The 19,724-nt window shown below is 67.2% G+C and overlaps 2 protein-coding genes across 2 annotated transcripts; both read left to right on the top strand.

Moving 5' to 3' along the window:
• The first annotated feature begins 598 nt into the window (after positions 1–598).
• Positions 599–2,909, top strand: CUNH4orf48 (chromosome unknown C4orf48 homolog). Its single transcript, XM_047094254.1, has 4 exons — positions 599–683; positions 1,298–1,457; positions 1,645–1,733; positions 2,795–2,909. Exons 2-4 carry the CDS (start codon positions 1,325–1,327, stop codon positions 2,858–2,860), a joined length of 288 nt encoding a protein of 95 aa, XP_046950210.1. The 5' UTR covers positions 599–683; positions 1,298–1,324; the 3' UTR covers positions 2,861–2,909.
• A 6,055-nt stretch (positions 2,910–8,964) lies between these two features.
• Positions 8,965–13,781, top strand: NAT8L (N-acetyltransferase 8 like). The gene is made up of 3 exons (XM_047094143.1): positions 8,965–9,340; positions 10,689–10,853; positions 13,414–13,781. Exons 1-3 carry the CDS (start codon positions 8,965–8,967, stop codon positions 13,779–13,781), a joined length of 909 nt encoding a protein of 302 aa, XP_046950099.1.
• Positions 13,782–19,724: the final 5,943 nt, after the last annotated feature.

The following is a 19,724-nucleotide window of genomic DNA, read 5'->3' as shown; positions in this document are numbered from 1 at the left end:
TCACACAGCCGGGGAAGGTGGTTGGACCTGGAGGCTGGGAAAGGCGGGCGGAAGGGGAGCGGCAAGTAGGTGTCCGTGCACCGAAGGTGGAGAGGAAGGACCTGGCGGGCCGGCGGGCTTCTTTCCTGGCCGGGAGGGTCGGGGGCCAGGCTGGGCCGAGTGAAGACCTGGGAGCGTGGATTCCCCACCGCCTCACGGCCTGGCTCGCTCCTGGCCCTGATCTCCCCGGGGCAATCCAACCCGACCGGACCCTACCGACCGGCGGGGAGCCTCCCCAGCTCCTAGAGTGCATAGAGCCCCACCCTCAGGATCGGCCCCAGGGACACCCCGAGACCCCGCACCGCTGGAAGCAAATTTCCCGCTTCCTCAGCTTGGTTCCCGCCGGCAGTGGCTCTGGAGGTTCTGCCCAGATGCCGCCTCCTCCCGGCAGCCCTCCCGACTCCAACGCCTGTGAGCCTGATGGGGGCTGCCAGCGCAGCTCCTGCCAGGGCTGAGAACTCGGAGTCTTGGACCTTCCGCGGTCCCTTTAAACTGGTGGTTCGCGCAGTCCCGGGGTTCCCATGACAACGACGGCGGAAGGGGGACCCGGGCGGGGTCTGGTCGGAGCGCATGCGCGGTACGCGCCCGACGCGGCACGTCTTCCCGAGTCGCCCGCGCTGCTGTCGCGGGGTCCCTGAACCGCGGTGAGGGCGGGGTGGGGCGTTCGCGGGCCCGGGGGGCGGGTCGCGGGCTCGGGGTGCAGAGGTGGGGGGTGGTCTTGGGACCTAGCTGAGGGCGGGGTGGGAGGGGTTCGCGAGCCCGGGAAGGGACGGGGCGGGGGGTCCATGAACGGGGGTGAGGGCGGGGTGGGAGGGGTTCGCAGGCCCGGGGATGGGGTGTCGAAGTGTGAGGGGTTCACGGGCCCGGGGCGGGGGTAGGATGGGGAGGTCCATAAACTGGGGTGAGGGCAGGGTGGGAGGGGTTCGCGGGCCCGGGGTGGGCGGGGTGGGGGGGGGGTCCATGAACTGGGGTGAGGGCGGGGTGGGTGGGGTCCATGAGCCCGGGTGAGAGCCGGATGGGAGGGGTTCGCGAGCCCGGGAGGGGACGGAGCGGGGGGTCCATGAACCGGCGTGAGGGCGGGGTGGGGGGGGTGTCCATGAGCCCGGGTGAGGGCGGGGTGGGAGAGGTTCGCGGGCCCGGGGTGGGCGGGGTGGGAGTCCGTGAACCCCGGTGAGGGCGGGCTGGGAGGGGGCGCGGGCGCGGGGGGCGCCGCCCAGGTGGGTGAACGGGTCGGGCTGACCCTTGTGCCTTGCTGCAGGGCGGCCCCGGCTCCCTGCGCTCGGCCATGGCCCCCCCGCCTCCGTGCAGGCTCCCGAGGTCGCTGCCGCCGTGGCTGCTGCTGCTGCTGTTGAGTGTGGCGCTGCTGGGCTCCCAGGCCCGAGCCGAGCCCGCCGCTGGGAGCGCCGTCCCCGCGCAGAGTACGTGCGTCGCGGAGGGTCCCCGCGGGGCCGTGACTCCACCCGGGTGTGCGGGAGCGCCGTGCCTCCCCATTGTTCCCGGCGCCCCTGCCGCGGTCCGGCGCTCGGGCCACCCCTTGGGTGGGGGGCGCACGGGTGGGACCGGGCTAGGGTCACGTTCTCGCCGCCCTGATGCGCATCTCCGTAGGCCGCCCGTGCGTGGACTGCCACGCGTTCGAGTTCATGCAGCGCGCCCTGCAGGATCTTCGGAAGACGGCCTACAGCCTGGACTCGAGGGTGAGCCTCTCTGGCCAGGAGGGGGCCTGGCCTGGCCGGAGCACTCGCTCAGGGTGCTGCCTGAGGGCGGGGACGGGGGTGGGGGTGGGGTAGGACCTCCCGCAGCGCCCGCGATCTTCCCGCCCTCATCTGGCACACCGTTTCCGGCCTCAGTGAGGGAGGGTGCCTCTCCTCCCCCAGGCCTCTCGGCCTTATTCCCCGTGAGCCCCACCGGGCACCGCCAGCCTCAGTTCAGCATTCCCTACGCGGGGCAGTGAGACCCAGCGGGGAGGGGAAACTGGGGCAGGGAGTCAGAAAGGGCTTGCTTGGTGGGGGAGGGTTGGGCAGAGCAGTCTGGTCTGGGAGGCTCCTCACTCCCCAGCCTCACCTGGGGAGGGACGAGTGTGCACACAGGGTCCCAGGGCACAGGGATCACCCTCCCAAATCTGGAATGAACACAGCCTCCCCACATTCTCCTATGTCCTCGCTGTCCCTCGGTCGGGCCGGGGGGGGGGGGATAGTTTTCTCTTAGGACAGAGATAGGTACTCTGGGGAAAGGGGAGAGTGTCCAAGAGTGGAAAGAAGGGGAGACCCCACTCTGATCCCCTTTTCTGGGCAGCCCCCCCAGGGTTCCCCAGATTGAAGCCTAGACTGCCCCATCCTCTAGAGTCTGAGGCCAGGCTCCTGAGAGCAGCAGCCCCCAGCCCATCCTGGGCCGGTGCTGGGGGCAGCCTGGGAAGGGGCATGTGCATAGAAGGAGAGCGGGTGAGAAGTAGTCCAGGCGTGGGATCGGCGTGTGCAGGGCCCAGGGCAGGACTGCGGTGCTGGCAGAAACCACAGAGTCTCTTTCCCTCCTGGAAGAGGGGAGTGGGGAGGAGAGGAGGCCCACCCAGTAGCAGAGGGTCTGACAGTCAGTGGTGGGGAGGCGGCGTGGGGGGGGCGTGGCGGCTCTGAGGTCTGGGGAGCTGGTGGAGGGTACTGCCTGTGGGTTTTGGGGGGAAACGGGCAGAGTGCCCACGGGAGCTGGTGGGGGGCAGCAGTCGTACAAGTGCCCTCCCTCACCGCCCCTTGTTGCTTTGCAGACGGAGACCCTCCTGCTGCAGGCCGAGCGCCGGGCCCTGTGTGCCTGCTGGCCTGCCGGGCGCTGAGGATCCTCAGACACCACTGTCCCCTCATCAATAAATGCCCAGCCCAGCACGCCGTGTCCTGTCTCCCTGTTCTGGCCACCACAGCCCACCTGCATCGCCCCCCCGCGTCCCTGGGTGGGCTCCTCTGTGGGTCTTGGACCCCCAGCTGTCCCATTTGGGCTGAGGCCCACTGGGCACCTGCTGCACACCAGCGCCAGTGCCAAGCAGATGGGCGTGCGTGGCCACACGTGTGGACCTGGACCCACAGGCACCGTGGCCACTGCCAGTCCGCCTTCAGAGACCTGCTTCCTTGCCTGCCTGCCCTTGTTTTGAGGCCAGGGGAGCACAGAAGTTGGCCCGGTCCCCTGGAACAGCTGCCCCGGTGCTGAGCCCCCAAGGGCTCCCCTGCACTGTCCTGGGGATGGCTCTGGTGGGAGCTCCGTGGAGGCCCAGCCCGTGGACCCCCACGGAGCCTAGCCTGCCGTGGCCACTGGGAGAGGGAGGGCAGCCCCCCTCCCCGGGAAGGCTCCTCCGGGAAGGGAGGGCCGGCATGGTCCCCACGGTCTCCACCCAGCCTGCTGGGCCCCTCCCATAGCCTGAGCCCAGCTCCCGGGCACCAGAGAATTGGAATCCGGATAGGAGTGTTGTGCCTGTGGGTAACGGGCCCGTAGTCACCCACCCATGAATAGTGCCAGGCAGGAGGCCAGGTGTGTTGGCAGCTGTGGTGGGCAGGTGAGTGGGGGGGGTTTCTGGTCCGGTCGGCTCCCAGAGAGGGGCTCCCGACTCTCCACCCCCAGCTTGTCCCTGTCAGGGTTCGTGCGCACACTTTCGCTCAGACCCTCCCTCTGGGCCTCTGAGCTCCTCAAGGCGGTGCTCCCACCCTGTGGCCTGTTGTGCCCTCAGTGCTTTTCCGCCTGCAAGTGCCTGGCCTGCAGGTGAGCACGCAGGTGTCTGGACCACGGTGAGCAAACCAGAGTCCTACCTTGGTCGCGGTGGGAGGTTGAGGTAACCGCCTTAGCAGCGACGGTGTCCCTAAAGCAGGCCAGGGAAAGACAAAGGGGTGCCGAAGCCACCTGAAGCTTAGGCCGGCTCTCGATTCTGGAAATGAGCGAGGTACACGGGGGTGGGGGGGGCATAGCATCAGAATTCTACTGTCCTGGGGCCCCAGGATGGAGCAGAGGGGTGGCTGAGGCAAGTGCCTCTTCCCCCGGGGCCCGCCCAGAGGGTGCTGGCGTTCCGTTGGCTGGCTTCGGTGGGGATGCACCCTGTGTTCTCTGCTTGGGTGGTCAGATGTAGCAAATACAGATCTGGGACCGGCGGGCACTTTTCAGTATAGAAAGTACAAGTGCTTCTCGCGTAAGTACTCTTTAAGTAGAAGCATGTCCCGTGCAATATTTCGGACATATTTATACTACAAGTTATTCATATATCCAAAATTTAAATCTAACTGGGCGTCCTGTATTTTGTGGGCAGCCACAAGCCCTGGCACAAATTGGGGTTTCTATTACTGTGAAAGATCAGGCCGGCCAAGGGAGCACTGGTGCCCTGGGAGCACCCTTGGGGAGGAAGTAGGGGCCGGGCCCCGCAGGCAGGGCCTGGAGTGGCAGGTGGAGGGGCCAGGATGCTGTTGTGCCTGCCGTGCTCGTCTTGGGGTATGTTCTGGGCCCCTCAAGGTGCCAGAGAGGTCCAGGGAGCAACTGGGTAGATGTGCCTGGGAAAGGGGCTGGGGAGAGAAGGTCAGGAACACGGGTGCTGGCCGAGACCCTGTGGCCTGGGGGCGGCCAGAGCAGAGGTGAGCGCCAAGAGGGAAGAGAGATGAGGGGCCCCAGGGGAGAGGGGGCAGCCATGAGGCAGGAAGAGCCCAGAGACAGGTGAGGGCTTTGGTTAGAAAGGAGGGGTCAACGTGTCACGTGCTGCTGAGGTCAAGCGAGGGCCAAGCCTGGTTCTGGACCGCCAGAACAAACACCGGTCGTTGTCGACCTTGGTAAGAGCAGGGTCAGTTGTGGGTGGGGAAGGCCTGAATGGAGGTTTCGTGGCGGGGAGTGGAGGTGGGGAGAGTCGGCACGGACAACTTGCAAGTTTAGTCTTGCGAGGCTAACGGCCGTCCCGGAGCCGGGACGTGGCTTTCCTGCGCGTCTGAGGCAGAGTCCATCAAGAGCACTTGCCACGACTGTGTGTAAACGTGACTCTCCCCTAAGCAGTGAACTGGAAATGAAGTATCTCTACGACAGCTTTTGTGTTTTCTGGGCTTGATGTTGCCTCAGTGTCTCAGTGCTGTCTGCCGTTGTCACATCCTCACCTTCAAGTCACTCCTCTGCCCCTTGCCAGGCCCTTGCCCTCCTGCTCCCAGCCAGCTGGGCACTCCTACTGCCCACTGCCTGCCCTGAAGGGGTAGAGCCCCTGGTTTCGAGCCCTGCCTCCTAGACCTCGCGTCATTCTCCACGTTGCATGTCTTCAAGTATCTTCCTAGAAAGCACTGTGGTAAGCGAACTTTCTGAGCTGGCCCGTCTGAAGACAGCTTTTGCTTGCGTGTTCAATTCATAGCCCTTCCGACCTCAGGGCCTTTGCACAGGCTGTCGCCACTCCATGGAGTTACCCACTTGGCCTCCTCCTTGACCTGTTCAGTCTTGAGTCCCTTACAGCACCTTCCTTTGGTTTGTTTGTCCCAGTGTCCATCTCTTTCATTAGTTTATTTCCTGCCCCTCCCTCACTGGATTGGAAAGCCTCAGAACAGGGCTTTGTTCTTTTCAGGGCCCAGTAGAGGGTGGGCACTCACTGAACCTGTGTGCAAGGAAGGATGGGTGCTGGGGCATGAACTCGGGTGAGGAGCTTGAGCAGTTTGGGTCCACCCGCCTCCGGCTGCTGGCAACCGGTGCCTGTCGGGAGCTTTGTTCCCTCCCCACCCAGGCAGCTCTGGGGACTGAGGTCCACGCAGGGTGCTGGGCGGGCTTCACTCAGCACTCAGTCCCTTAGCTTGGGGCAATAATAATAATCACTATTGCGCCCCGCCCCCTTTTCTCCTGGGGCAGCGCACACTCTCATCTGTTTTTCTTCTTTTTTTCTTCCTACCCCCTGGTCTTTTGGTTCACTTCCCTGGAGACCCTTTGGCCTTCCTCCAGCACTCCCACCCACCTCTGTCGCTTCCCAGGCCCCTGTACCTCTGACTGCCAGCGAAGCTTCAGGCTCAGTCCCCAGTTCTCCCCCCGCAAGGAGGGACCGGCTGGCCCTTGCCACATTCTCGGAGGACGTGGGTCTGCCCCCAGATGGACCCAAGGGTCCCTTCACCTGGGGTGAGGACTATTCTGCTAATGCACCATCCGGTGTTTGGCGCCCTCCCCCTGCAGCTTTTGGAGTCCGGGAGGGGTCCCGCCCCCCCCCCCCCCGCACGCCCCACCTCCCTTGGGCCCCTGCCTAGCTCTGACTGCAGTGTCCAGACCCAAGGGGCTCGGGGTGGGACTGCAGGTGGTCGGGGCAGCCTTGGCGTTGCGGGTGGGGAGGAGACTCTGGGCAACAGCAGCCAGAGGGGTGCCCGGGAAAATGGGCGGGGAGAACAGACTGGCCCGACCTCGCCGACCCTTGATTTCTTTGTCTGTGAAATGGGTTCCTCATGCGGGCAGAGGGTGCACAGGGGGCACCCTCACGTCACCCGGGAGGAAACGGGCTCATTGGCGGGCCTGGGAGCACTCTGCAGCCTGTGCAGGCTTCCCTTTAAGGCCACCCCTACTCAGAGTGCTAAAGCCCAGGCCATGATGTCTCCAACACCTTCCAGGTGGCTGTCCCTGGGGTCCAGCTCTGCCCCTTGCAAGCTGAGTCTGGCTGCCTCCTCCCCACCTCGTCCCAGCACTCTGCAGGGCCCTCTAGACCAGGAAGCAGCAGCAGCACTAGGCTAGTCAAGCCATTATGGTCCCCGTGGCGGGGGGTGGGGTGGGGTGGTGGCTTTTAAGGACTTGGGCCACCAGGAGGGAGGAGCCTCTGCAGATGCAGAGCTGAGGGGCCACCAGAATCAGGCTGAGTGGAAGTCCAGGTCCTTTTCTCCATTGGCTCTTGGGGGCCAGGGGAGGGGTAGCCTCAAGCCCAGGTTCTGGGGGTGAGGTGGGTTGGGTGGTAGCCAGCAAAGGCTGTGGCCCTACAGCGGCTGGGCCACTCTGCACCGAGGGACCTCTTCACACCAAGTCTGGGATCAGAGGTCAGGGATCAGGGCACTGCGCAGGAGCTCCTGGGCCCTGGACCCGGTCCTCCCTCCTCCTGGCCCCATCACAGCACAACAGTGTCCCCCAAATCCCTGATACGGTGTTCAAGACTCAAGTCCCAAGCTCCACCACCCCTTGCTCTGAAGCCGCATCAGCTGCCCCTCTCCATTCCTTGTTTTTCCCGCCTGGACCCCTTGCTAATGGTGTCGGCTTTGCAACACTTCTGCCATCCACCTGGGCAACCTCAGGACACCCTGGAGCTTGGTCCCCCAGTGGCTGGTCCGAGCTTCCGGCAGCACTCAGGCAGCACACGGAGGGATTTCTGAGAGGATCCGTGTGCTCCTGTGAGAGGCTCCATGACTCCACTTTCCTCTCCTGGAGGACAACCGCCAGACAAATCCTGGCATCTGGGAAACATGATGTGAGCTGGCTTCCCGTTTGCCCCCTCCCGCCACGGCCCTCGCATTGGCGATCCTGGCCTCGGACCAGTTCAGCTCCTGGGTGCAGGGTCCTCCCCACTCTGCGGGGGTCCCTTGGCGTGACGCTGGCGAGGGCTAGTCCCCTTCCCTGCCTCTAGGTGGTCGTAGCGGCCTCGCTGGGCCCCAACGCAGGTCGAGGGTCCTTAGGCCTGGTGCCCTAGGTCTCGACTCCAACCCTGAGGGTGCGGTAAACTCAGCTCTAGGCTGCCCTGCGGGGTCACCGCGGGGAACGCGGGGCGACGCGGGAAAAGACGCGGGGAAGGGGAGCACAGTAGCAGGGGGGCTGGGTTCAAAAAGAGTTAGAGGGGGGATCTGGGACCACCTGTCCCGCACCCTCACCCTCACCAACCATCACACCCCCGGCCCGCAGCGTCGGCAGGCAGGTAAAGCTCGCGGGGACCGGGGAGACTCAGCAAGAACCACCCCCCACCCCCCCCCCCCCGCCCCGCACCTGCACCGAGATCTTGGAGCGCATGCGCGGGCCGAGGAGGGCGGGGGGCCGGGCCGGGAGGGGTCCTGCGGGCCCAGCGCCCCCCGTGCCCGCTGCGGGAATTCGGTGTCGGAGCAGAAGGTTGCTGAGCTGCGCCCGGACGCGAGGGGCTGCGAGCGACCTGGGCATCGGCGCCTGCTCCGACCGCGCACCCGCGCGTCCAGCCCGTGTGGCCCCGGGCGCGGGTTCCCAGGGGCGCCAGGCCCGGGAAGCCGCGGCTCCGGTCCTCAGGGCCCCGGCCGGGCGTCGCATTCAGACAAAGGGGCAGGAGATGGAGATGGTTCCGTGACTGAGCCCGGCGGCCGAAGAGGAGGAGGACGCGGCGCTGCGGGCTCCAGCGGCCCGGCCCCAGGACCCGACGCTCCCAGGCTCGCGCGGAGGGGTGGCGGCGCGGAGGTGCCGGGGCCGGGCGGGAGGAGCCCCGCCAGGAGCCCCGAGGAGCGCCCCCTCCGGGCCGGGAACCCCGGCCGCGCGCTCGCTCGTCCCCGGCCACCTCGCGGGGCTCGGCCGCTCCGTCGTGCCCCGGGCTGCCCCGCGCCGCCCCCGCCCAGGCGCACTCCCGCCGGCCGCCCGCACCGGCCGCGGCGCAGCGCCCAAGTGTGCCATCGGGCGGGCGCGGAGGCGGTGTCTGCTCCCACCCCCGAGATCACATGGTGACCCTCGGCAGCCAATGCAGTGGACGCTAGGACCCTGCGGGACCCCGGGCGCCGCGACTGCACCGGCGCCGCTGCATTATAAATACTTCTCCAAAATGCGGCGCAGCTCCCTGCGCGCGCCCCGGCCGCCCGCCGCCTCCGCCCCGCGCCCCTGAGCCTCCGCCGCCGCCGCCGCCGCCGCCGCCGCCGCCGCCACCGCCGCCGCCGCCGCCGCCGCCGGTCCGAGGGCGCCGCGCCCTTGCCCTGGGCCCGGGCTGTGCCCGCCCGCAGCCCGGCCCGCGTCCCCGCGCTGCGCCGCCCGGCCGGGTGCATGCATTGTGGGCCTCCCGACATGGTCTGCGAGACGAAGATCGTGGCCGCCGAGGACCATGAGGCGCTGCCGGGGGCCAAGAAGGACGCGCTGCTCGCCGCCGCCGGCGCCATGTGGCCCCCGCTGCCCGCCGCGCCCGGGCCGGCCGCCGCGCCCGCCGCGCCCCCTCCCGCGCCCGGCCCCCAGCCCCGCGGCGGCGCGGGGGGCGCGGGGCCGCCGGGGGGGCGCGGCGTGTACATCCGCGAGTTCCGCGCGGCCGAGCAGGAGGCGGCGCGCCGCATCTTCTACGACGGCATCATGGAGCGCATCCCCAACACGGCCTTCCGCGGCCTGCGGCAGCACCCGCGCACGCAGCTGCTCTACGCCCTGCTGGCCGGTCAGTGCGCGGGGGACCCCGCCGCGCTCCGCCTGCCGCAGTCCGCGCCCGCCCGCCCCCCTCACCCCCGGGGACAGACGCACAGGACCCCCCGAGCCCCGCTCGCCCCCACCGCGGGGCCCGGCCCCGGGAGGGAAGCCCACCCCTCGGGCCCCCTCATGCCTTCTCGCACGCGCACGGACGCGCACCCGCACGCCATCGGCTTTCTGCGGTGGCCTGGGGCGAGGTGGCCCCCGGCGGCGGCGGCGGCGGCGGCGGCGGCGGCGGCGTCCGGGCTCTTGGCCAAGGCGCGCCGGGTGGGGGCGTGGGAACGAGCGCCGGCGGAGGGTAGGGGGCCGCGGGCGGGGGGAGAGGGAGGGGGAGAGCCGGGGTCTCCACCTGCGTCCCCTCTCGGTCCGGCCCCGCCTCTCCGGTCCCGTCCGCGGTCATCCCGGGTGGGGGCGGGGTGGCGGCAGGTAGCGCCCGCTGCTGAGGCTCCGCGCCTGGCGCGTGTAACTATATATAATCCGCGGGGCGGGGGAGGCTGCCTCGGCGGCTCCAAGTGCTAATTTATGAGGGGAAGACAGCCAGCTCCCCCGGGTGCCGGGGGAGGGTGAGTACCGAGGAGGCAGAGCGAGGGGGCCGGGGGGGTGGGGGAGGCAGCCCCCGCGGGGGCTTTGAGGCCTTTTCCGTGGAGCCCCGGAGGGCGGTTGCCCCCATTTCACAGATGAGCTTGAGGCCGGGGGTGGTTGCTCTCCCAAGGTCACGCAGCAAAAGTGACTTGCACTGCAGGCGCGTCTGTCTCCTGGCAGCCTAGATGGGTCTGGAAACCATCTCGGGCTTCCCTCCCTCATCCCCCCACCCTCACCTCAGAACACTGGGGGGCTGGCCCTGGGGCCCTCTGCCGGAAGGTGCCCCCTGCGACTCCCCGAGTTTACAAGGTGGGACAGCCTGTCCGAGCCTCGCTCGAGTGCGCAGGGGTGTGTGCACGGCCGCTGCCACATGGGGGCCACATGGGCGGTGGGCACGGGCCACGAGGAACCCCGCCTGGGGGGCTCTTCCTGCCAGCCATGGAAGGCGGCTGCCCAGAAGCCGCCGCTGTGCTCAGAGCGGTTAGAGATCCCGTGATGTCAGGTTACCGAACAGCGCGTCCTGACGGTGGGAAGTTTGCGGCGAGGGAAGAGAGGGAGAGGCCGGCAGGCCGACCCGCTGCTCCCGCGGAGAAGCGGCCGCGGCGTGCTGGGCGCATGTGCCGGGCTGGCTTGTTTAGCAGGGAGCTGCCGGGGGGGGGGGGGGGGGGTCTCTCCCCCAGCCCGGGGTCGCCCGCTCCGCCCGCCCGCTGCTCACCGGGGCCCCTCTCTCCCCGCAGTGCTGTGTTTTGCCCTGACCCGCTCGCTGCTGCTGACGTGCCTGGTGCCGGCGGGGCTGCTGGGCCTGCGGTACTACTACAGCCGGAAGGTGGTCCTCGCCTACCTGGACTGCGCTCTGCACACGGACATGGCCGACATCGAGCAGTACTACATGAAGCCCCCGGGTGAGTCGCCTGTCTCCGGCCCCTTCCTCGCCCCTCCCACCGCCCCTCCTTCCGTTAGGGCCACCCTCACGCCGCCAGCCGCCCCGGGGACTGGCCTGGGGGGACAGACCGGGCCTGGGCGGGCCTGGGCTGGCGCACCCGGGGCCCTGAGTCTTCTGAGTGAGGGCTCTGGCGGGGGGGTTGGGGGTGCAGAGGGCCGGCAAGGGCTGGGGGAGGCAGAGCTAGGTCCTTGGTGCCGAAGCAAGGCCCCCGAGCGTCTGCACAGACCCCAGGCCTCTGTCCTGCGTCCCGTGGGGGCGGGTGCGTGTGTCCTGAGCCGGCCCTGGGCAGCGCTGCCTTCCCGATGCCCTTTCCCCGGTGCCTGCTGCTCAGAGCGGGTGGGATCTTTCTCACCTCTCCTCGGGCCCCTCTGCTGTGCTTTGCTGGATCTTGGGCTGGCCTGGAGCGGCCAGGGCCCTGGCGGAGGGGGACCTCATGGTGGCGGGAAGGTTCTTTGTGGGGTCGCTGAGGGCTGTGAGCCCTGCAAGAGCAGGGGTTTTCAGTCTCGCCCCCACTTCTGGTTTCTGGGCCAGTTAGTGAGGTAGAGGGTCTTGCCGCAGCCCCCGGGCTTCTGTAGAAGGAGGGCCTGGGTCTGGTCTAGAAGGGTCTGCAGCCCTTGGGGGCTGTCCTCTGTCCTCCGGGCTGGTCCTGAGGCAGGCTGGGTCCTGGGAGGCAGGGCCACATGTCTTTCTCCATGTCCTGAGCTAGCTGGAGGAGGGAGCCTGCGTCTCAGCCCTCTGGGGTGTTGGGGTCTCCCAGGTGGCAGAGGGTTCCTAGGCCGAGGAGAGGGGACCGTGTGGCCCGAACGGTTGGTGAGCTCTAGGGAGGAGCTGCGGGTCACGGGGACAAGAGCAGCAAGGCTTCCGGAGCGAGGGTGCCCCACCTTGGCACCACCAGCCCCAGCCCGTGGTGCCCTGTCCTGCCCTGTCCCCACCCCCCTTCCCAGCCCTTGGGCACCTTCGGTTTTCCTGGCCCCTTTCCTCAGCTTGAACTCAGCGTCTCCTCGGCCTCCACGGACTCCCAGCTTCTGCAGAAGGGCAAAGCCCACCTAGCTGGTGCCAAGGCCCGGGCTGCAGGAGCAGATCGGGGCTCGGGCTGGGAGCTGGGAGGACTCTGCTGCCGGCCCTGCTCTTTCTGGGCCATGGTCTCCCTGGGTGTGAGTGCAGGGTGTGCCCTGCTCCCCCCGGAGACGTCCAGTAGGTTGCAGGAAGGGGCCCCGGGGGCAGGGAGGCTAGCCGACGCGGCCGTGCGGCTCGGGGTACAGGGAGATTTGGTCTGGCCTGGGTGTGTGGGGGGAGCCAGAAACCCTGACGGTGGGCAGGCCGGCTGGTAGGGGTCCATGAGGGCGGGGGGGGGGGGCCCTCGGCCGTTCCTGAGCTCTGGCTACAGGCCAGGTGTCAGTATGGCAGGGAAGGAGACGGGAGACCCTGTGGCCAAGCTGACGGGCTGATGGGGGCCTGCTGGCAGACAAGACAGTGGGGGACCCTTGGGGGTCGGGCAGAGGGGTGAGATCTCCGGGCAGGGTCAGGCGCAGAACCTTTCCGGGGGGACAGTTTGGCCACTCAAGGGGAGAAGGTGGGGGTGGTTGGTGGAAGACCTGGCCACAGGCAGGGCGCGTGCGGGGGGGGGCTGCTCAGAGTGGACACCCCTGTCGGTCAGCCCCTGCCTCCTGTGGCGTCTGGGCTGGTGGTCAGCAGAGGTGACCAGGCGGGCTCTGTGGCCCGTGCTCTGCAGGCCTCCTCCTCCCGGTTGATTGTCTCTCCTCTTGCTTCTCCCCTCATCCCCCTTTGGCCTTTGTCCTCCTCTTCCCGCCCTGCGTGGGGCTGTGATTGGTCCAGGCCGTGGGTGGGGACGGCTGGCCTGGCCACTGGGTCGCTGCCCAGGCGAGGCCAGGGTCAGTGGGGAGCGTGCAGTGGTGCCCACGTCCGTCCATCCTGGTTTTCCACTTGGACCTTGTCCTGAGCCTGCCGAGGATCTGCTTCTGTGTCCTGATCCAAGCAGGTCACGGGGCTCCCGGGCTCGCAGCTCCCAACCCAGGAGAGTGGAGGCCACAGAGCTGGCAGGGCCTGAGGCCTCTGGGACCTCCTGAGGCCCCCCCGGGGGCATGGCTCCCAGAGGGGTCCCGCTGCCCCGGCCTGTCCCCCCCAGGCCCCCTGAGGCCCCCATTGTAGGGGTGCTTCCGGATGTACCCCCACGGCACCTGCCTCGCCCCAGCTGCCCGCTGTGGACACGCGGCAGCCAGTGTGCGGAGTCCCAAGGGGCCGGGGGCCAGGGCAGGTCAGCTGCGCCTGTGGCCTGTCCGTGGCCACCCGCCGCCATCCAGGAATTCGTTCTGGGGGTGGCCGGGCAGAGGAGGGCTGTGCTTGGCCGAGGCCTGCCCAGCTCTTGGTCTCTGGGGGAGGGACTCGGGCCCAGGGCCGCAGCGGGCGGCGGGCAGGCCGGGCCCGGCCCTTTCCACTCAGAGGGGGCTCTGGAGGGGCAGCCGTGTCACCCAGCAGCTCTGACTGCCCTGTCCCTGCAGGCTCCTGCTTCTGGGTGGCCGTGCTGGATGGCAACGTGGTGGGCATCGTGGCGGCGCGGGCCCACGAGGCAGACAACACGGTGGAGCTGCTGCGCATGTCCGTGGACTCGCGTTTCCGTGGCAAGGGCATCGCCAAGGCGCTGGGCCGCAAGGTGCTGGAGTTCGCTCTGGTGCACAACTACTCAGCGGTGGTGTTGGGCACGACGGCCGTCAAGGTGGCCGCACACAAGCTGTACGAGTCGCTGGGCTTCAGACACATGGGCTCGAGTGACCACTACGTGCTGCCCGGCATGACCCTGTCGCTGGCCGAGCGCCTCTTCTTCCAGGTCCGCTACCACCGCTACCGCCTGCAGCTGCGCGAGGAGTGACCGCGTCCCGCCTGCCCGCCCACCTGCCGCCCCGGCCGCCCCGTCCGCCTGTGCCCGCCTGCCCGCCGCCCGGGCCGCTTCCAGACGCTCACCTTGGCGTTCGTGTTGGGTTTTCCCTTTTCAACATCACGCGGTTCTCTGGCTGGTTCTCTGGGGCTGTGGGGCTGTTGCTCGTCTGTGACACTTTCGGGGCTAGGCCCCTTGCCCTCTCCGGCCTTCCGGGGCTGCACCCTGAAGAGTGACAGCATGGACCGCCACGCGTCCACACGGCTGCTTGGCCTGCTCCAGGGGCCTCTTCCCGCCCACCGCCATCAGGGCAGGCCCAGCCTGGCCCACCAAGCACAGGACCTCCTCGACGAGGCCCCCCCCTCCCCCCCCCCCGCCCAGCAGACCCCTGGCCACCGGCCAGGCTATGGCTCAGCTGTCGGCTCCCGGGAGCCGTGGCCTGCTGGACCGGCCGGCCGCTGCCCCACGGGCACGGAGCTAGCCTCGGGTCCCGCTTTGCTCTGTGCATGCTGAGGACACGGCCTGGCTGCAGCATGCCGCATGCCCCACGGCCTCCCGCCCTGCTGCCCTGCTCAGACTGGGCCTAGACTGGTGAGCGCCCCCTGCCCGGCCTTTGAGCTAGCCACGGCAGCCCGCCTGCCCTGGGAGGGGGGGGGGGCGTGCCTATCTCTCGCCGCCCGCCCCTCGCTCCACCCAGCCCAGCTTTGCTTTGACATGGAGTCACATTTCTTTCCTTTTGGTCCCTGCCCCTCCCCTCCCTGCCCCAGCTTTGCCGACTGGCATCCTCACCCACGTGTGGTTCCCGTAGCAACCTGTCGCACAGCCTGGTCGGGGTCCTTCAGGAGAGCAGGGTGGGGAGGCAGTCACGTGGTCGCCTCTCCCCAGTGCCAGCTAGAGTACGGTGGCCTTCCCCAGACCTCCCCGAGGACCGCCCTGCCTCGCGGCTGCTGGGTTCTGCCCTGTGAATGTTACTTTGCTCAGCCAGGCCGCTGCCAACACCACTGAGCCCACAGCTTCTCCCAGCCTGAAACCGACCTGTTTTTTAATAAGTTATTTAGACAGAATAGCACTCTGCATGACTTTAATTCTTGGGACAAAACGGTAGTTTATACCTTCACGCGCACACACACACACACACACACACACACACCTGTCTAGAATATGCACTACTTCTGGCCCAGTTTGGTGGGGGTGGGTGGCCGGGTGGGTGGAGGGTTTCAGATTTTGAAATCTGGAGGGAGAACCCTGACTTAGCATTCTTTCCCCCTAAAGAGCATTCCTGGTTTGTGGGGAGGTTCTGGGCCGCCCTGTCCAGCCTTGGCTCGTAGGACTGAACTCAGGATGGCAGCAGGTTCCCCCCGATGCCTTTGGGAGGAGCGAGCGCTGTCTGCCTTGGCTGGGGGGGGGGGGAGGCGGTACCGGCGTGCCTGTGCCCCCCCGCCCCCCGCCTCTCCCTCTCAGGTGGGAGGTGGCTGTCAGGCGTGGGGTAGCCTGGACGGGGGAGGAAAGGGGCGGATGGCAGGGCCCACTTGTCCAGCTTGTGAGTCTGGACCCAGCCGTGGGGGCAGGAGGGGCATGAATACGGCCACCGAGGCCCCTCTACTTGGTGGGGTGAGGAGGGGGGGTGGCAGGCACAGTGGGCCGCTGAGCTCGGTCCCGTGTGCGGGACACAGAGGGGACGTTCTTAAAAAGGCACTCCGGAAATCAGCAGACGAGTAAAACGAGCCCAGTTTCCCGAGGGGCCTTTTGTGCCTCAGCAATTGAGATATTTGCAGAACATTGTACAGACCCCACTGTCCCCTGTACATTTCTCCCCGGTGGCGTCCAGTCCCTGCTTGGGGATGGGAGTTTTGTAGACTGTACAGAAATCGGCACCCTATTTTCTTGCAGCTCTCAGATTTTGTTAATCTGGATTATACAGACAGACGTAAAGTGTTTTAGCAAAATGGAAAACAAACAGTTGTGCCTTTTTCCTCTTTTTGTTCGGATTGGTTTGGGCTTGGGGCGGCCTCAGTTGGCGTGGGGCGTGGCGGGGGCTGCGGCTGGGCTGAGGCCTGGCCGGGCAGGAAGGGCAGGTGGGGGCCGCGCGGGGTCAGCATGGTGGGTTGTGTCTTGTCAGTGGCAGCTTGGGGACGCTGCCAGCTTCCATTGATCCTGTGCCTTTGGAGCCTCTGGTCCCTGGTGTCGGGACTTGTGGGGTGGGTGGGGGCCGCTGGAGCCCCGGTGGGGCTGGGGCTCCAGAGGTGCCGGCATCTGGTTGACGCTGACCACAGTACGTCACTGGGGTTGCTCCTGGGCAGAGGCGTGGCCCTCCGCTGCCCTGCTGGCCTCTGTCCGTCCGTGTGGGGTCTGTGGGCTGGGTGGGCTGTGGTGTCTTTCCCAGGTGGACGGCCCAGAGGGTAGGGACACTGGCTGGACTCCGCACCTTTCTTTACTGCCCTTCCACTGCCGCCAGGACTTGGGAGAGATGCCGGGGGTGGGGGGGGAGCATGACAGGGTGGCCATGTGTCTGGAGCCCAGATGCCCAGCTGCTGTGGGCACAGGCACCTGTGTGCTCAACAGGCTGGGTGCCCCCCATGCCTGGGACAGGGCCTTCGCCTGGCCAGCGTGCGGTGCAGCGGGGCCCGAGGATCACTGGGGGAGCAGATCCCCCGTCTGTCCCCTGGGCCACGCTGGTGGAGGATGCCTGTCCCTGGCTCGCCACCTCCCGCCAGCCTGGGAGCTAGCCGCTCCACAAACGTGCACTGAGATGTGAATTTTATACATTTGTAGAAATTCTGACGTTACTTCTTCTACCTCTGTGAAGCATCCTCCTGGGGCCCTGCTCCCTCTCCCTGCTGGCCTCCTAGGCCTCCCCCAGGGGCGCCTGCCGAGGCCCAGGAAAAGCCAGCCCCCAGGCTTGGCACCCATGCTCAGGAGACAGGGCTCCCAGGACTTTTGGAAGCCTCTGTTTTTGGACTGGAAAGCAGGAGGTGGAGTGTTCCAGAATGTCTTTGTTAGATGAGCCTGAGACATAGACCCGATGGGTAGCTCCCGGCAGTGGGATTCGGGGCGGCCGAGGGCTCTGGCACCTTGGACTGGCCTGGAGCCGCCAGAGTCCTGGTTTGGGGTCTGCAGACAGCTGGCCCCTGGGGGTGGTGGCTAGAGCGAGTGCACGTACTGAGGCCAGCCGCCTGGAGGCCCCTGGTGACGTCTCTTACCTTTCATCTGTACCCGTGTCCAGCCTGGCCTCCCACTGCTGCCCTTGGGTGAATGGGGCGGAGACGCGGGGCCAGCCTGCCCCCAGGGAGTCGGAGGTCCGGCTCTGGGAGACAGGCTTGAGCTGGGAGGCCCTACAACCCAACCTGCCCGAGGCCTGAGGTCTGTGGGCGGCCCCCAGCCTGCCCCCGGCATCCTTCCTCACAGAAGGCCTTCAGAGGGGACAGGCTGGGGGACGCTCCTCAGATGGCTTTCTTGAGTGTCTGGCGAGCGCTTGGGAGGCTCCCTGGGCCACAGGGGGGAGTGACTGCCCCTGCCTGCCCTGGCAGTGGCCGGCAGATGTGGCCCCGAGCCGAGGCCCTTGCTGCGGCGGGGCCGGGGCCGGAGCTGGGCAGCTGCCCTGAGGCAGCCTTCCTGTGGGTGTCCAGGGAGTGGCTGGACGGTGGCCCCTGAACCTCGGGAACCCACCACCCTCCCCGGCGAGGTGGGCGGTGTCGCTCCTGTGTCTGAAGCTGCTTCAGTGAATGTGTTTTGGCCATAGCCTGTGTCCCTGGTCTCCTGGGCCTTTGGTGGAGGTGTTAGGGCGTGTGTTCTAGGCTGGGTGTGGGGCAGATCCTGGAACGCTTGCTCCGTGGTGCTGACGACAGGCTTCCAGCAGTGCTGTGAGTGGGGCGGCCCGGGGCCCGGGGTGCGGGAGGGGAGCCCCGGCCTACCGTTGTTGGATGTATTGTTTTTTAACAGCAATAATTAGCCATTTTGAAGACGGAGTGTGTCTGGTGTGTGTGTGCCTGTGTGGCTGTGTGTGTGCATGGTGTGCCTGTGTGTATGCACACGTGTGCTCACCGTATGTGCACGGGCATGCCTGTGCCTGTGTGTGGACGTGCACGTGTGTGCACACGTGTGCAAGGGTGTGGTGCCGGGGAGGGAGCCTGGTAGCCGAGGACCTCCCGTTCCAGCCTGGACAGGCTGGCCCCAAGCCCTGTGCCGAGCGGCGGGGTCCTGGCAGGTGGCCGCGTCCACGGCTCGGCGCTGGGCCCTCCCCCTCCCCCTGGGCCTTCCCCAGGGCCCAGCGGACCTTGAATGTAGTGTGCCCTTCCCCCCCGGTGGATGGCAATGGATGGGCCTGTGTGAAGCGGGGGCGACCCAGGATGAGCCTTTGCCTGCGTCTCTGGGTGTGCGGGGAGAGTGGCAGGGTGCCGATAACATGGCGTCACCTTGGCCAGCCTGTTTGACCACAACTGCCGTGGACACTGTGTCTTCGGGGGCACAGAGCCCAGACCGTTTCATGGTGGCTGGTTGCACTTCCTGTGGTTTACTGTTTATGGGTCCACGACCGTGGCAACTTCCCTGAGACCCCAGGATGCGCCAAAACAGCCCTTGAGAGGGCCAGGGGGGGCAGCCGGCCAAGTTCCAGAGGAGACAGGCTGCTGGGCCAGGGGCGGGTGGGGGGGTCCCAGGCCTCCTGTGGGCGTGTGAGCAGCAGGAGGGGTGGGAGTGCTGTGGCCCCTCCGCCTACGTGGCCCCCGATGCTGCTGTTTCTCAATAAAACCAGACTTGACGGAACTGGGCTCCTGTGCTTTCTTGAGGGGCCCGCCTGGCACTTCGCCAGGAAAGGCTGCTTTTCTGGAGATGCTCCTTGGGGGTTGGGGCAGGTGCTGGGTGACCTTGGGAGGCGAGGCCGCTGGCCCTGTGCTGGCTGCCCTGGCCAGGGCTCCACCGCAGGCCCGGGCATCCTCCTGCCCACGTGGCGCCTCTAAGGAGGGACTGCGCTCTGAGGGGCAGTGGGAACTGTGGGGCCAGGCCACGGCATCAGGCCCACTCCCTCCTGGTGTAAGGGACGGAGTCCAGTCCCGGCAAAGGGGTGAGGAGGGGGCTCGGACACTGAGGTGCTCCCCAGGCCCAGACAGTTCACCGTGGTGGGCCTTCCCTTGGTGGGAGGAGCGACCTTGGCTGTCCCCGTCCCCAGGGTCTCCCCTCCTGCCACAGGCCCTCCGGCCAGCTAAGTTGAAGCCGGCGTCTAGGGTTTCGAAGCCGGAGGATGCCAGCTGCCTTGGGCAGCATGCTCTGGCCCTTGCCGGCCCAGGGGCACGAGGCCTGTTTGGAAGTCAGCCTGAGTTCAGTCATTTCCTCTCAGACATCTGTGTGAAGCCCCACGGTGGCCGTGCCTCTGAGGTGACAGCATAGAGACAGGCCGCCAGAGGCGTGGCCATCCCTGTGTGCACGTGGGCACGTGGACCTACCACACACCCCCACGGCCGGCAGGGAGGGGCCTGGCGGCAATTCCCCACCATCTCCGGATTCTGGAATGTTCCGTCACGCGGCAGTCAGGGCTGGCCACACGGATCCTTGCACTTGCACAGTCCGTGGAAACAGTGACGGTGTGTTGAAGCCATGGGACAAATGGGCCTGGGCACAGCAGAAAAGGGGTGCCGTGTGTGGTGGGCTGTGCAGAAGGGGCAGCGCGGAGACTGCTCACACTTAAATGAGCAGCTCACACATGGGAGGGGAGGCCCCCGGGGGTGCCAGGGTGGTCTGGCAACGGGGCCCCAGGGGCACATTTCCAGGGGCTGTGACATAGAGGCAGTAGAGCAGGGGAGCAGTTGGACCTGGCGTTTGCTAGCCAGGTGGGCTTGTACAATGATGTGACCTTTCTGTGCCTCAGTTTCCCCACTGTAAAGGGGCACCTCTGTCACCGCCCGCTGTGAGGCCGTTGGGGTGCGTGGTCTGGGCTCTTCTTGG

This window comes from Lynx rufus, unplaced genomic scaffold, assembly GCF_022079265.1.
Source record: "Lynx rufus isolate CCGP_SWC_20201006 ecotype Redwood Valley unplaced genomic scaffold, mLynRuf1.p SCAF_38, whole genome shotgun sequence".
In the NCBI taxonomy this organism is placed as follows: Eukaryota; Metazoa; Chordata; class Mammalia; order Carnivora; family Felidae; genus Lynx; species Lynx rufus.
This window is presented reverse-complemented; position numbering and strand designations above follow the sequence as displayed.

Excerpts from the sequence above, each read along its gene's own strand:
- CUNH4orf48 (XM_047094254.1), top strand. The coding sequence starts at position 1,325 with ATGGCCCCCCCGCCTCCGTGCAGGCTCCCGAGGTCGCTGCCGCCGTGG. Across the intron at positions 1,458-1,644 it reads GAGCGCCGTCCCCGCGCAGA|GCCGCCCGTGCGTGGACTGC; the intron begins GTACGTGCGTCG and ends GCATCTCCGTAG. Across the intron at positions 1,734-2,794 it reads CCTACAGCCTGGACTCGAGG|ACGGAGACCCTCCTGCTGCA; the intron begins GTGAGCCTCTCT and ends GTTGCTTTGCAG.
- NAT8L (XM_047094143.1), top strand. The coding sequence starts at position 8,965 with ATGCATTGTGGGCCTCCCGACATGGTCTGCGAGACGAAGATCGTGGCC. Across the intron at positions 9,341-10,688 it reads GCTCTACGCCCTGCTGGCCG|TGCTGTGTTTTGCCCTGACC; the intron begins GTCAGTGCGCGG and ends CTCTCCCCGCAG. Across the intron at positions 10,854-13,413 it reads GTACTACATGAAGCCCCCGG|GCTCCTGCTTCTGGGTGGCC; the intron begins GTGAGTCGCCTG and ends CTGTCCCTGCAG.